Here is a 15,736-nt window from a genome sequence, read left to right as displayed (position 1 = left end):
TAGTCTCCTCTGTCCATGGGAATTCCCAGTCAAGAATTCTGGAGTGGGTTGCCATTGTGTTCTCCAGGGGATCTTCCCCACCCAGGAATTGAACCTGCATCTCCTGTATTGACAGATGGATTCTTTACCACCGGGCCACCAGGGAAACCCATGATCCCTTGTAACATACTGTATTTTATATATATACACTTTCCCACTCATGTCCATCCATTCCATTCATCAGGCCAGGAATAGTGTTTTTGGTATTTCTTGTTATCTAGTCCAGTATACTGTATTAGTTCTTAACCTTGAACTTCAAAATTCTTTACAAAAAGATTGATAAACATCTTTTGCTGCTGCTAAGTTGCTGCTAAGTAGCTTCAGTTGTGTCCAACTCTGTGCAACCCCAGAGACGGCAGCCCACCAGGCTCCCCCGTCCCTAGGATTCTCCAGGCAAGAACACTGGAGTGGGTTGCCATTTCCTTCTCCAATAAACATCTTTTACCAAAGATTAATTCCTATGCTACCTATGTAATGCATAGATATATTGTACTTCTTAGATTAGAACTTATTGTAAATTACAAAATAAAAAATTATCTTAAAGACAATTCTTTTATCACCCAAGTCAGATGGACCAGGAACTTTTCCTAAGATTCTTGACTTATATGGCAGTGATGTGCAACAAATAACAAGGGTTGACCCACTTATTTTGTATAGCTACACTTAGTTGTTATTGCTAATAAGAATCCTGGAGGCTAAAATTAACAATGGCCATGAAGGACAGCAATTAAGGCCATTTGTCTTCTAAATGTGCCAATGTAGGTTCCACTGGTAGTTTAAATTTATATATGGAAGTCACTCATACTATTATAATGGGCAGTGAAGGCCCTGAAGGTATGTGTTGCAAAGCAGTAAGTCATTTTAGGGTCATGATAGCAAATTATATTTGAGACAAACTTTCCCATTGCTATGGAAAGATTCATTTCCTAACAACCTCTTTTCACTGATTAATTTTAAATTAAAAAGTACATCATTTTTCATGACAGCATTTATATAAAGGCTATTTTAGGCGTATTTAAATGACAGTATTAAGACTTCAACCTGCTGAAATTTTGTTATTGTAAAGGATTGATGTGGCCATAAGAGTGATTTGGGGATACCCAAGTCATATTCCACTTTTGATAAAGATTGCTCAGGCCATAGTGTGATCTGAACATTTCTGACTGCGTTTTTTGCCTATAACACTGGCTTGTCTCTGTCATTGGTGAGAAATATAACTTTTATTCTCAAATTGATAAACTTTTGATGAGGGAAATGAATTCTTCATTTACTGAGAATTTATAGGCCTAAAGTTTAACGGCCCCCCTAGCCTGCTTTTAGTCAGAGAATTCAGAGTTTCTTCACAAGGATCCCCATGGAAACTAAACAAAAAAGCTACTTGAAAGGAGACAGGTTATTGGTTTTTCTCATTAAATCCACTGCTGGATTTTCATTAGTTCTAATCCATTTTCATTCAAGATTAGATATATAGGCCAGTTCTGATTTTCATGAATTGAATAAGTGAAATATGTTGAGTTGTGTCTGCCTGTATATGCAGTCTGAGATGCAAAAGTAATTATTCTTCTGCCATGAAATTACCCCAGAAAATAAAGCCAGGAAAAATGACTGATGTAAAGGGGAAAGGCCACCTCCATTTTTTAAAAAAGAGGTTATTAAATAAAGTGAAGGTGCTGAGAGGGATGGTAGGCTAATCTGATCCGGTTTATGCTTCATTCAGTTTTTCCCCACTTTTGTGTCATAATTGTGTATGAAAGTAATCTAAATAAAGTATGGAAGCGTGTTTCACTGACCACAAGCACTTTAGACCTTATAAAAGTTTAAGTATTTCGTTTGCTATTATGACTAGATTTCAAAGTGTTCTTTTAAAGCAAGAAATTTGGTAAAACTTAGATATTGTGGGACTTCCCAGGTAGCTCAGGTGATAAAGAATCTGCCTGCCAGTGCAGGAGCCACAGGAGACCCGGGTTCGATCCCTGGGTGGAGAAGATCCCCTGAAGAAGAAAATGTATACTGGAGGCAACTCACTCCAGTATTCTTGCCTCAAAAATTCCATAGACAGAGGAGTCTGTCAGGCTACAGTCCCTGGGGAACTTGCCTTATAAAGACAATTTTCACTCTTTTCCTTCCTTCCCTTCCCCTTGATAAAGCTGTTAAAAATTATTTAGATTCCTGGTGGTTTATATAGTTAAATGTATCTTCTATTATTCATATTTAAAAATCTGTGCCTCAGCCTTACTTCTGAGGCTCAAATCAATCTCTTATTCAAACAAGATACTGATAGAAGTTTCAATGTATGTGAACATTTAATGAAAGTAGTAATAGATAGAAATACTGTTTACTATTAAATTTATGAGTACCACAATGTACATTGCAATCTAAGGTGTTTTCTAGCACATCTACTGTTTAGAATATAACAGTAATTCTTCTTTTCTCCTTTAAGGTGGCTGTACTTTTGATGATGGTCCTGGAGCTTGTGATTACCACCAGGATTTATATGATGACTTTGAATGGGTACATGTTAGTGCTCAAGAACCTCATTATCTGCCACCAGAGATGCCTCAAGGTAAGAGTCATTCTGCTTACTGAGGTTGGAAAAGCCCTTTGGAATATGTAGCATTTTCTTATATTAGGTTATAATATAATAATTTGTTATAACAAACTACTGTGGTCAAACTACTTGACCCCATCAAAGACCCTCAATGGATTCTTTGCCTTTTCTTGAATAACTTTATCTAATCCTTTGCACCTCAAGAAAATTCACTGTAATCTTCGTTATCTCTGACCCTGAAAAAAGGTAAGTATTAGTGCTTATTTTCCTGTTTAATAAAAAAGCAAAATGGAAATACAACCAAACATAAAAAAATAAAAAGAACATCCAAAATCCTTTCAAAACTGTCTACATTGTGAGATCAGCTCACTTACTACCTCTTCTATTAAATCATGAGATTTGATGTAATCAGACCACTTTAATGGCAGAAAGCAAAGAAGAACTAAAGAACCTCTTGATGAGGGTGAAGGAGGAGAGTGGAAAAGCTGGCTTAAAAACTAAATGTTGAACAACTAAGATCATGGCATCCGGCCCCATTACTTCATGGCAAATAGAAGGGGAAAAGGTGGAAGTAGTGACAAATTTCCTCTTCCTGGGGTCTAAAATCACTGCAGATGGTGACCAGAGCCATGAAATCAGAAGACAGCTGCTTCTTGGCAGGAACCTAGATAAACGTAGACAGCGTGTTGAGAAGCAGAGACATCGCTCTACCAACAAAGGTCCATATAGTCAAGGCTTTCCCAGTGGTTGGTTGTGAGAGCTGGACCATAGAGTAGGCAGAGTACCAAAGAATTGTTGCCTTTGAACTGTGATGCTGGAGAAGACTCCTGAGAGTCCCTTGGACACCAAGGAGGTCCAACCGGTCCATCCTAAAGGAAATCAGTCCTAAATATTCATTGGAAAGACTGATGCTGAAGCTGAAACTCCAATGTTTTGGTCACCTGATGAGAACAGCTAACTCATTGGAAAAGTCCCTGATGCTGGGAAGGATTGAGAGCAGAAGGAGAAGAGGGTGTCAGAGGATGAGGTGGCTGGATGGCATCACCGAGGCAATGGCTGTTGAATGTGGGCAAACTCCGAGAGATGGTGAGGGACAGAGAGGCCTGATGTGCTGCAGTCATGGGGTCACAAAGAGTTGGACGCAACTTGGCGACTAAACAACAGCAACAACCAGACTGGAGAAACTTTCTTGTTTCATGGTAGGGAGAGAGCTTATCTCATGCCATTGGCTCTCAGGAGAGACAGGCTAGACAGAGAGAGAGATGGAGAGGACTTTTGTGAGTTGACTGTAGAAAAATAAGGCTGAATCCTGCTTTCTTTACCTTGATCCTGTTACATCCTTTGCATTTTGGTTTTGTGAAATAGTACATCTTCTTATTGTTTAAGCCAGTTCAAATTGTGTTTTCCCTTAATTATTAATAACATAGGATCTTAACATATACATACCATTTTGTACACTGCTGCTGCTGCTAAGTCACTTCAGTCGTGTCCAGCTCTGTGCGACCCCATAGACGGCAGCCCACCAGGCTCCCCCGTCCCTGGGATTCTCCAGGCAAGAACACCGGAGTGGGTTGCCATTTCCTTCTCCAATGCATGAAAGTGAAAAGTGAAAGGGAAGTCGCTCAGTCGTGTCCGACTCTTAGTGACCCCATGGGCTGCAGCCTACCAGGCTCCTCCGTCCATGGGATTTTCCAGGCAAGAGTACTGGAGTGGGGTGCCATCGCCTTCTCTGATTTTATATACCAGCAGGCTAATATTTGTGTCTTCATTTCCAGACTAGTTTGGAATTAATGTCAACCTCTGTGTGTATATTATTAAATTGAAAAATTGAAACTGCAAATAGAAATTTTAAAATACTTTACTAAAGAGAGTAAATTACTTTCCTATTACTTAGAAATAAAATATGGAATATAATTATGTATAATCACATATATAATATACAATATACTGATATTTAATAATGTAATATATTAATATACTATGCAATAATACATCATCATTGTATTATAGTATATTATATGTGTTTGATGAGATATTTGCCTCTTAGTAGTAATTTAAATTTTAAAATATAGTTTCAGTGTTTTAATCATAATATTATACACTTCAATTTTTCTTACTGTTTCACCCCATGGTGTACTCTTTGAGAGTAGTGTGAATTAAATCTGCTTTCTACTCTAAATTGTCACTTTTCATGGGTGGGTAGACAAATGGATACTTCTGTAGCTGAGCTGAGCCATAATTTCCAGAGGAATAAATTGGTACTAGGCAACTAGTACTCTTTTCTTCTCATATTTGACCCTTATGTTGTCAGCAGACTTATTTATTTATTTTTGCATTCTTTATGATTTCCTTTATTTAAATATTAAAACAAAACAGGTAAAACAATAAAATAGAAGCCATGATAATGTTTTATTTGGTGTAGTTAATGACTATAAGGAGGTTTCAAAGAGTCTTCTTAGCTTGCTGCTAATATTCTATGTATGACCTGGGTAGCATGTTCACTTCATGAAAATCCATCCAAGCTATGCTTAAAATTTACTTTTTATTTTTTTTTAATTTTAATTTTACATTGAAATATAGTTGATACACAATATTGAGTTAATTTCAGGTGTACAACAAAGTGATTTAGTTGTACATACACAAATATCTATTCTTATTTAGATTCTTTTTCCATATAAGTTATAACAGAATACTGAGTAGAGTTCCCTGTATTGAAGAGTAGGTCTTTGTTAATTATCTATTTTATATTTAGTAATATATATATGTTAATCCCAAGCTCCTAATTTACTGCCCCCCCCACCCCCACACACACTTTACCCTTTGGTAACAGCAAGTTTGTTTTCTGAGGCTGTGAGTCTGTTTTTGTTTTGTAAATAAGTTCATTTGCAACATTGTTCTTTATATTCCACATATAAGTGACATCATATGTTATTTGTCTTTCTCTGTCTTACTTCACTTAGTATGATAACCTCTAGGTCCATTTATGTTGTTGCAAATGGCATTATTTCATTTTTGTGGTTGAGTACTATTCCATTGTACATATATACCACATCTTCTTTACCTATTCATTTCTTGATGAAAATTTAGCTTGGCTATTGTAAATAATGCTGCAGTGAACATTGGGGTTGCGTGTGTCTTTTCGAATTATGGTTTTACCTGGATGTATTTCCAGGAGTGGGATTGCTGGATCAAATGGTGGTTCTGTTTTTAGTTTTTTAAAGAACCTCTGTACTGTTCTCCATAGTGGCTGTACCAGTTTGCATTAGTGTATGAGGGTTCCCTTTTCTCTAAACTCTCTCTAGTATTTGTTGTTTGTGGACTTTTTGATGATAGCCATTCTGACTGGTGTGAGGTGATACCTCACAGTAGTTTTGATTGCATTTCTATAATTAGCGATGCTGAGCATTTTTTCAGGTGCTTTTTGACAGTTTGTCTTCGTTGGGGAAATGTCTATTTAGATCTTCTGCCCATTTTTTGATTGGGTTATTTGTTCTAGACTCATTTAGTTGTGTATTGTAGGTTTGTATTTTCCCTCAAAGGTACATAACCTTATTTTCCTGGTACATTTTAGTTAAAGAAACTTCTGTAATATTTTATCTGTGCTTTCTCTGAGATATATTTAGACTGAATTTTTATATAAAAGTAGAAGGGGTGGGCTGGGATGCACATATTTTGACTGTTTATCATCAGAGAACAATCAGAAAGATGTTGATTTATGGAAATGTTACCATTGTTAATTACCATTGAAGATGGGTAATGAATAGCTGAAGAGTTACTGCTCAGATGACCTTGTTGGTTCACCTTTGATGAGCAGCTTAATCGGTGGTTACAGTACAGGATGATGTGCACAGAAAATGAAAGTGTTTGAAATTCAGCCACATCTTTCAATTAATAGGACATTAAGTAATTAATCATGCAGAGGAGGGAAAAAGGTCATGGCCATTTTATTTTTGCAAATGCAATTTGTATTTGGTTTTTGTAGATGTTGAAGGAAAGTATCTATGTATCGGTTCTTCTTTTTCTGTTCTCTTTTTATCATCTACACCACTTTTTTTTTCATTTTCCGTCTGATATTCCTTTAAAATACTCACTGAACATTATTCATAATTTGGAAAAAAGGAGATACTTAGATTTAGCCTATTAAAATTTTATAAATGATCCATTTATTTTAAAATAGACATGTTTATTTTTCTCACTTATTAAAAATGAGAAAACTCAAACATATAGCAGCCCAAAAGTAAGGCTGAGTCTCTGATGCAAACATTTTTTTTCCCCATGGAACTATTTAAAACATTAAAAAAAAAATAGAGTACAGTTGATTTCCAATGTTGAGTTAGTTTCAGGTATATAGCTAAGTGAATCAGTTATACATATTCTGGATTGGCCAAAAAATTAGTTTTTGGGTGTTTCTGTAAGATGCCTAGTTAGCGCAGTGGTGAAGAATCCACTTGCCAATGCAGGAGACATCCCTGGGTTGGCAAGATCCCCTGGAGGAGGAAATGGCAACCCACTCCAGTATTCTTGCTTGGAAAATTCCATGGAGAGGGGAGTCTGGAGGGCTGCAAAGAGTCAGACATGTCTTAGCAACTGAGTGTGCGTGCTACAGAAAAATCCAAATGAACTTTTTGTCCAACTCAGTGTATATACATTTCCATTCACATATACATATACATGTACATATGGCTTCCCAGGTGGTGCTAGTGGTAAAGAACCTGCCTGTCATTGCAGAAGATGTAAAAAGAGATGTGGGTTCGATTCCCAGGTCAAAAAGATCCCCTGGAGGAGGGCATGGTAACCCACTCCAGTATTGTCTGGAGAATCCCATGGACAGAGGAGCCTGGTGGACTACAGTCAGTAGGGCCCCAAAGAGTTGTATACCACTGAAACAATGGTATTTAGCATGCATGCACGCATACATGTACATATATTCAGTCTTTTTTAGATTCTTTTCCCACATAGACCATTACAGAGTATTGATAAAAGTTCCCTGCGCTATACAACTATTTTATAAATATAATGTGTGTATATCAACCCCAGTCTCCCAATTTATCCTTCCCTCTCTTACGCACTTTGTTTTCTACACCTGTAACTCTTTTTCTGTTTTGATACATGTTTATTTGTACCCTTTTTTAGGTTTCAGATATGAACAATATTATATTTGTCTTTGTCTGAATTCTTCACTCTGTATGATAATCCCTATCTAGGTCCATCCATTGTGCTGCAGATGACACTATTTTGTTTTTATTCACTGAAAAATATTCCACTGAATATGTGCCACATCTTCTTTATCCATTCCTCTGTTGACTGATGGGCATTTAGGTTATTTCCATGTCCTGGCTATTGTAAGTAGCACTGCAGTGAGCATTGTGGTGCGTGTATCTTTCTAAATTATTATTTTCTCAAGGTATATGCTAAAGAGTGGGATTGCTGGATCATATAGTAGCTTTATTTTCTGTTTTTTTTAAGGAACTTCCATATCGTTCTCCATAGTGACTATACCAATTTACATTCCCACCAACAGTGTAGGAGGGTTCCCTTCTTTTCACACCCTCTCCATCATTTATTGCGTGTAGATTTATTGACGATGGCCATTCTGACTGGTGTGAGGTAAATCCTTTTTGCAGTTTTGATTTTAATTTCTCCACTAATTATTGATGTTGAGAATCTTTTCATGTGCTTTTTAGTTATCTGTATGTCTTCTTTGGACAAACGTCTATTTAGAACTTCTGGCCATTTTTTTTTTTTTTATTGGATCATTTGTTTTTTAAATATTGAGCTGCATGAGTTGTTTGCATATTTTGGAAATTAATCCCTTGTCAACAATCTTGTTATTGGACTCTCTTTACAATACTTGGACATTGTTAATTGGCATCTGTTTGTTGATCTTTTTGTCATAAAAAGGTAGCAGGGAAGAGATAAGAGAGAATAAATAGATTAGATACTAAAAGAATGAAGATGAGTAGAAAAGAAAATTAGTTCTTTTTGTTTGAAGACATAATGCTGTTAATGATTGCTTAAAGTGTTCTTCAGCAAAGCTGCCTTTGTCAGCTGATAATGATGGTGATTGAAAGGCCAGTGTAGGACATTTAAAATAGCATGCAAAAAAATGAGTATATCCTAATGGCCAAAAATCATATGAAAATGAGAGTACCTGCTCAACTCTTACATCAAAGGAATACAAATTAAAGCCACAACACGAAGAAGCTACAACACATGGAGCAAGAGGATGAAAATTAAAATTTCAAGTGTTGGTGAGAGTATGGAGCAAGTGAAAGTCTTCATGTACTGAACTTTGGTCAAGTATCAATCTGTATAACCATTTTGTACAGCCTAATTTCCCGGAAGACCCATTATGGAGTATCAGCCCAGCAGGACTCAGTACACATGTTTTCTAAATAACGTGTACAAGAGCACTTACAGCATTAGTATCCAAAATAGTCCGAAACTGAAAACAATTCAAATGTCTGTCAACAGTGCAATGAATAAAATCCTGATAAATCCACATAATGTTGCAATGTAAATGAACAAACTGTTGCTATATATGATATGAATGAATTTTACACACATAATCTTGAGGGAAAGAAACTAAACACAAAAGGGTATGTACTTTTATTTATGTAAATTTCAAAAACAGGCAAAACAAATTGATGATATTAGAAGTCAGGATATTATTTACCTAACAGAAGGACCTGGAGGGGTGGGGAGTGGTTAGTGCTTGGAAGGTGACAGGAAGGGGATTTCTGGATACTGGTAACACAATCTTTCTTGATCTAGATGGTTTATTCACAGATAAGCTGAAATTGAAAAATCATTGAAGTGTATAATTATGAGTTGTGTTCTTTTCTCTATATGTCTTATATGTTAATAGAAAATGCCAAGAAGTAGAATAAATAAAATCACAGCTCACAAGGATACTTTGGGGAAACTAGACAAAGAATTAAAAGATGTTACAGATTAGAATGAAAATATATAATAGGATACCTCAAATGGGTTCAAACTCCTTTTTTTTTTCCCTCACCAACCTTTATCCCTTCTCCCACATTCAAAGATAATATGCTCTTTGACATCTCTGAGCCTTTGTATTAATATGTTTCCTTTCCTCTGTTTAGGCAATTATCTGTTTATCCATTTATCAGACTCCTACCCATTCTTACTATGTCTGCTCAAGTTCTATCTGCTTTGGGAAGATTCTCCTGGCTGGCATAGAGTTTTTATATATTTCTTCTGTCCTCACTTTTCAGATATGCTGTCCACTGTACCTGGTACATGCTTCAATTGCAGGCTGTTATAATACTTTAAAATATCTCCTTTTCTCCACCAAACTATAATGTCCTCATGAACATAAATCATATTTTTCATCTTTGGTTTTCCAAGACACTATTTCATTTTACTTAGGGAAAATGTCAACTTATATAATGTGGTTTAAAATATTTTGGTCAAGCATTAAACAAAAAACGTCTCCCTCTTGCTTTAAAATTAATTGAATTAAAAATACCTTACTTCTCAATCATTACATTCAGTTCAGATTTTAATGTAATTAGAAGATCTTCATATACTTAATAATATTTAGCTTTTGCTTTCATAAATGATTTCATCTATTTATTTTGGTTTTAATTTTAAATATTATTAATACTACCAAGAAGGAGCTCGTTTTAAGGATCTCTCTCTTTTTCTTTTGTCTTTTACTAGTCAAATTAATTCCAATCTCCTACTCCTTAAAAATCTAGGCTATAAAAATCTAATCCATAAAGAATGAGAGGTGTTGCAGGGAAGTAGAAATTGTTCTTCGATCTCAAATACATCTGTATTCTTGACCTTGTCAGATGTTCCTGTCTACTTATGACATCATGAAATGAATTCACTGGACCATTTTGCTACATGTTCTGACCTAGATCCGAGCATAGACATTGTGATTGACATCTCAATAAATTTATCTTCATCTGTAATTATGACTCCTTTTTCCTTTTAACAGGTTTTGTAAAATGACTAATTAAATTTTAGTTTAGAGTCTCTAGAGTACTCATCTGACAGTTTAAAATTATGCTATGCTGTATTCTACCTTCAGTCTAGTACTTTTCCCCGATGATAATGTAAATCACTATGCAGAGTCCCTTCTGTAAAATGCACACATTCTGTCTATCTAAGTATCTGTTTATGTCTGTCTATCACAAAAATAAAAGCCCTTTGTTAATAAATTAATCTGAAGGTTGAAGAAAGAAACCATTCCTCCTAGGTTATAAAGCTTAGTGAGGTTGTGATTCAATAGTTTAAAAGCCCAACTAAGTATCAATTCTGCCCCCTTGTCAAATCCTCAGACTGAAATTTAGAGAGCAAATGGCATTACACAGAGAAGAATGAATACTGAACAATACTAATAAATGTGCCTGTAAATTCATTTATTATTTTTGGAACAGTGTATCTTTTTTTTTATTTCTTTTATCCAAGAGTTTATAAATACAAATAATTAGCCAGGTTGTTAAAATAAGTTTTGTCTTCTTCACATATTTATTTGAAGAGACTAAATGTTTTTTGTATTCAATAGTGAGCATGCATAGGTCTCATGATTTTGTGCCTGGTTTTCTTCTGACATTGTATCATATAGGGAAAAACAAATGAAATATTATATTTAAATAATAATATTTGCTAAGTAACACAATTTCAGCTAGATTTTTCTATATAGCAATAGTCCTTTAGTTTTCTAGGTAAAGACTTACTCACAACTTACTAAATAATACTAGTTATTCAGTATATCACATTTTAATATATCTAAGAAATTTCAAGGGAGTTTTTGTGTTGTCTTACTGTTTGTAGTCGATAGTCTGTCTCATTGGGAACCTTAATCACTCATTAAAATGAGTGGGTAGCCTTGCAATCACCCTCTTATGACAGTTGATAATAAGGCATGTGTTTCTACAAGATCATAATTGCTAAATTCTCACATATCTGAGTTAACAGAATTATTTGATATCAAATCTGTCAGAGTCAAAATATGGCAGAAAGTGGTAGAATAAAGTTATGTGCATGTAATGTTGGTTAAGTGTTACAGCTAGTTTTGTTTATGTTAGAGGATAAAGCAAATCAGGCCAAAATGTTGGTTTATTCTGTTTGCCGTCTAGTTATTATTGTCTGTTAATACTAGCAAAGATACTGTGTTGTGGACCTTGCAGTTGTCTTAAGCACCACTTGAGAGATGGTTTATAGTGGAGAGAAGAAGGGTAGGGTGGCAAGGAGAGAGAAGGAAAGGATAAGAGAATAACTTAACATTAGTTCATTAAAACAGATGGAAATACTGTAAGTATTGAATACAGGCAATAGAGTCTAAGAAGGGGACAGAGCCTAAAACCCTCAGTTTAAAACTAGAAGGCTATGCATCAAAATCATTTGATTTTTAGATTTAAAAAAAAAATAGTAGAGTTCTCTTTTTGAAAGCAGTACTTCTCAGCACTCAAATATGTAAAATTGATAACTAAGAGCCACTGGTCCCAGAACTTGCTTGCTTTGTACTCCCTAACATCCCTACCCTACCCCTTTCTCCACCACCCAGTTCCATCAAAATGGCTTCTCCAAGAAATACTTACGGAAGTAACATTCCAAAGGACAGCTTTAAATAGTTAAATGCACATTCAGCACTTCAGATAAGCCTGCTCCCATTGGCTATGACTTATTGGTAGTTTACTGGGTTCCTACTATACCAGGGATATGATATATATTTTTAATCCTCATGTGGACCCTGCAAAATTAGTGACAGTTTAGAGATAAGTGGAGTGAATAACTTGCTTAAAGCTGCTTAGGGATCAAATTTGAAGTTGGGTCTATCTGTCTAATATCACAATTATTCTTGCTACAGTGCTATCCTTCTTGATAAATTGTGGTGTAGCTGATGTATTTTCTTCACTTGGTCTTGCATCTTTAAATCCCCTATAAAAGGAGCTATGTATTAGGTTTATTCCACAATGTTTTCCTACAACTTCGTCTAGGTCCTGTTTTTTCCCAAAATTTAAAAGCTTGAAATGACTGTCTCTTAATCTTCACATGAAGTGGAGTCTGAGACTTGCTGTTTGGAATTGCAGTTGAGCTTTGGGATTTCCTCATGGTATTCTCACCCACTAGTAAGAGGAGCTGACCTTTCTTTGACTTACCTGTATGTTATTTTTAGTTATTTGATGAACACTTGCTGCATGGCTGTCTAAGCAAAACCTTGGAAACATATATATTATCTGCTGTCTCATTAGAGCATTTATGGTAGAAGGAAAAATTTTGGACTAAAGAACTCAGACTAAAAATTAGGGTTTGAAAATAGTTTTAAGACATTGTTTGCAATAGGATATTTTCGGACCTGAATTATGGGCTTATTTCAACATGCTCTTCCAAACCATATTATCATGTGTCTGTTGGTGCTTTTGCCCTCAGCACAGAGAAGATAGTTTACCACATTTGAGTTGCTTATTAAAAACAGTAGGAATCGGAGGCAGTGCAGGGTCAGAGAGTGAAAGGCTGTAATGGACCCTGTGAAGGGTGAGCTACTTCATGAGGGCAGGTTTTTAATGTAAGTACTGTTACCCTTGTGCACATAAATGCAGCGTGAAGAATGTCTAAATTACAGTGGACAGAAGTGGCATGCTGAGACAGGAATATTTTCCTGTTATTTCAGGTACGTAATGTATCTGAGTTAGATATGTCTCTGTATATCTCAGGGGGAGAAAACAGGTCAGTATTTAAAAAAAAGAAAAGAAATTAATATTGGTGTCAGTGTTAGAGAACTTCCAATCTCCTAAATGAATTAGGGGTACGAATACAGAGTAATTTCAAAGACTATCCAGTCATCTTTAACATGTGCCTTAAAATCAATACATGGTCTAAGGAAACAAAATTACTTTTCCTTGGAGGGGAGAAAGACTGAAAGTACAGTTATGACCTTATCCGTCCCTCTCCAAAAATAAACTTGTCTCATGATGGCTAAAGAACTCTTTTAGACATTCTCAGCTTCAAAGCTTTGTCTTCAAACATTAGAATGCCAGGGGAAACAAATTACACACAAAAAAGCAATGAAATCTAAGTGATTAAATTAGAGGTTATTTAAAGATATGTGATGTTAATTTTCTCCTATAGTTAATGTTGTAAAAAATACAGAGCTATGTGTATATATTTATCATTACATTAAAAAGATGCTTTGAATATCTTCGAAGATTGTCAGTTTTCAACCTTGTAAATGTCGAGAGTATGTTGACAGACCTTTCCCCCTCCTTGAAAGAGGAAATTATTGATTATTTAGTTATTATAATAATTAAATTATTATTCCCTTGTTATAATAGAAGTGAGATGTTTTATACATTAAGAGCACGTGACAACTTATAAATGCCAGCAGCATCATGAAATCTTCACCTGGGGATGTAGATGAAAAAGATACACTGACTTGCTTCTTGTAGTTTATGGACTAAGGTAGGACAATTCTACAAATTTTATCAAGTAAATTATATATTTCTGTTCCTCTCTTCCTCCCCTAGTTCTGAAATAGTTGGTGGATTAAATAGAAAAGTGGAATGGCAAATATGGCTATTAAAAAAAAATTATATTTTGAGTGCATGGTTTTTATCCAAGCTAGGGTAGACTTAATGGATAATTTTAAAAAAATGCTCTTCTGACCACTTAGGCATTTTTACATGTCATTTCACTTAAATTCCATAAAAGCCTTTCTAGGTATGTATTAACACATCTTTTAGATGAGGGAACTGAGGTTCAGCGAGGCCAAGTAAATTTTCAGAGGTTTCATGTCTTGGGAAACTCAAGACTGGGAATTCAAGTATAAACAGATATAGCATAAAGATCTCACTTTTGACCTCTCTGTAAACAAACTGGAGTACAGATCCTTCCTTTAGAGACTACAGAAGAAAAAAAGCTTCAGGGCTGACTTGAAAGTATGGCAAAGCTTCTCTCTCATGTTTTCTCCAGCTCCAGATGGTAGACAGCCCAAGTCAAAATGTCTTTGAATCATAAATAAAGAAAGGTGCTTTCACACAAGAGGAAGACCAGGATTGCTAATTAAGTGATGTCCTTGAGGTTCCAGGTTCTTTTGTCTCTCAGTTCCTCTACTCTTAAGGTTATCTTTTAACCTCAGGCTTGCTCCCCTCATGGGTATAAGATCTGTAGCTATTCTAGGTATTAATTTCAGACACTGAAAAAAGAGGTTGTCTCTTCATTATGTCTGTTTTTTTGTTTTTTAATCAGCATAAAGAACTTTTCTGAGATGCCCATCAACAGATTTATCTTCTTGTCTAATTGGCCAAAATCATGTCCCATACGTATGTCTAAACCAACCAGTGGTGAGCAGAGTAAAACATGATTGAGTGATACTTTCAAGCCTGTACTCCTCTCCAAGATGGAGCAGAGGTTGAAATTAGTGCCAGCTTCTTCTGATCTTGTTGCTGCTGCTGCTGCTGCTAAGTCGCTCAGTTGTGTCCGACTCTGTGCAACCCCAGAGACGGCAGCCCACCAGGCTCCCCCGTCCCTGGGATTCTCAAGGCAAGAACACTGGAGTGGGTTGCCATTTCCTTCTCCAATGCAGGAAAGTGAAAAGTGAAAGGGAAGTCGCTCAGTCGTGTCCGACTCTTAGTGACCCCATGGACTGCAGCCCACCAGACTTCTCCATCCATGGGATTTTCCAGGCAAGAGTACTTGGAGTGGGGTGTCATTGCCTTCTCTGGATCTTGTTGCTAGACAGGTTGTAATGGAATAAAGATGGGGAGGATACTGGGTAGGTAACAACAATGCCATTACAGAACTATTTGATGCAGATATAGTAGGAAAGGAATATAGGTAGTAGAATTCAGAAGCTGTGAGATTTAGAAGAGTGGACAAATAAAGCAATTATCATAGCAACATGATATTCTCTAATGCATTGAGAGCCTAGTGTCAGTTTTTCCTTGATTTCAAAGCATTTACTGTATCTGTAACTTGAGAAGTGGAAAATCTTCCTGCCCTATTTCAGTTATCTGGGCTTTACTTGTGGCTCAGCTGGTAAAGAATTCGCCTGCAATGCGGGAGACCTGGGTTGGATCCCTGGGTTGGGAAGATCCCCTGGAGAAAGGAAAGGCTACCCACTCCAGTAGTCTGGCGTGAAGAATTCCATGGACTAGTTCATGGGGTCGCAAA

At 36.0% G+C, this 15,736-nt stretch overlaps 1 protein-coding gene across 8 annotated transcripts in view; it reads left to right on the top strand.

Annotated features, from left to right (window-relative positions):
• Nucleotides 1-15,736, top strand: part of PTPRK (protein tyrosine phosphatase receptor type K) — a 619,180-nt gene that overhangs the window by 140,925 nt on the left and 462,519 nt on the right. For all 8 annotated transcript variants that reach the window (XM_086317874.1, XM_086317871.1, XM_086317869.1 and 5 more), the window contains exon 2: nt 2,480-2,602. In XM_086317874.1, the coding sequence (XP_086174000.1) occupies nt 2,480-2,602 (123 nt within the window). The remainder of the gene's footprint in view (nt 1-2,479; nt 2,603-15,736) is intronic.

This window comes from Bos grunniens, chromosome 9, assembly GCF_055505025.1.
Source record: "Bos grunniens cultivar Pamir isolate PY7600 chromosome 9, Bosgru_T2T1.0, whole genome shotgun sequence".
Classification (NCBI taxonomy): Eukaryota; Metazoa; Chordata; class Mammalia; order Artiodactyla; family Bovidae; genus Bos; species Bos grunniens.
The sequence above is the reverse complement of the archived record's forward strand: the minus strand, read 5'-3'. Positions and strand labels throughout refer to the sequence as shown.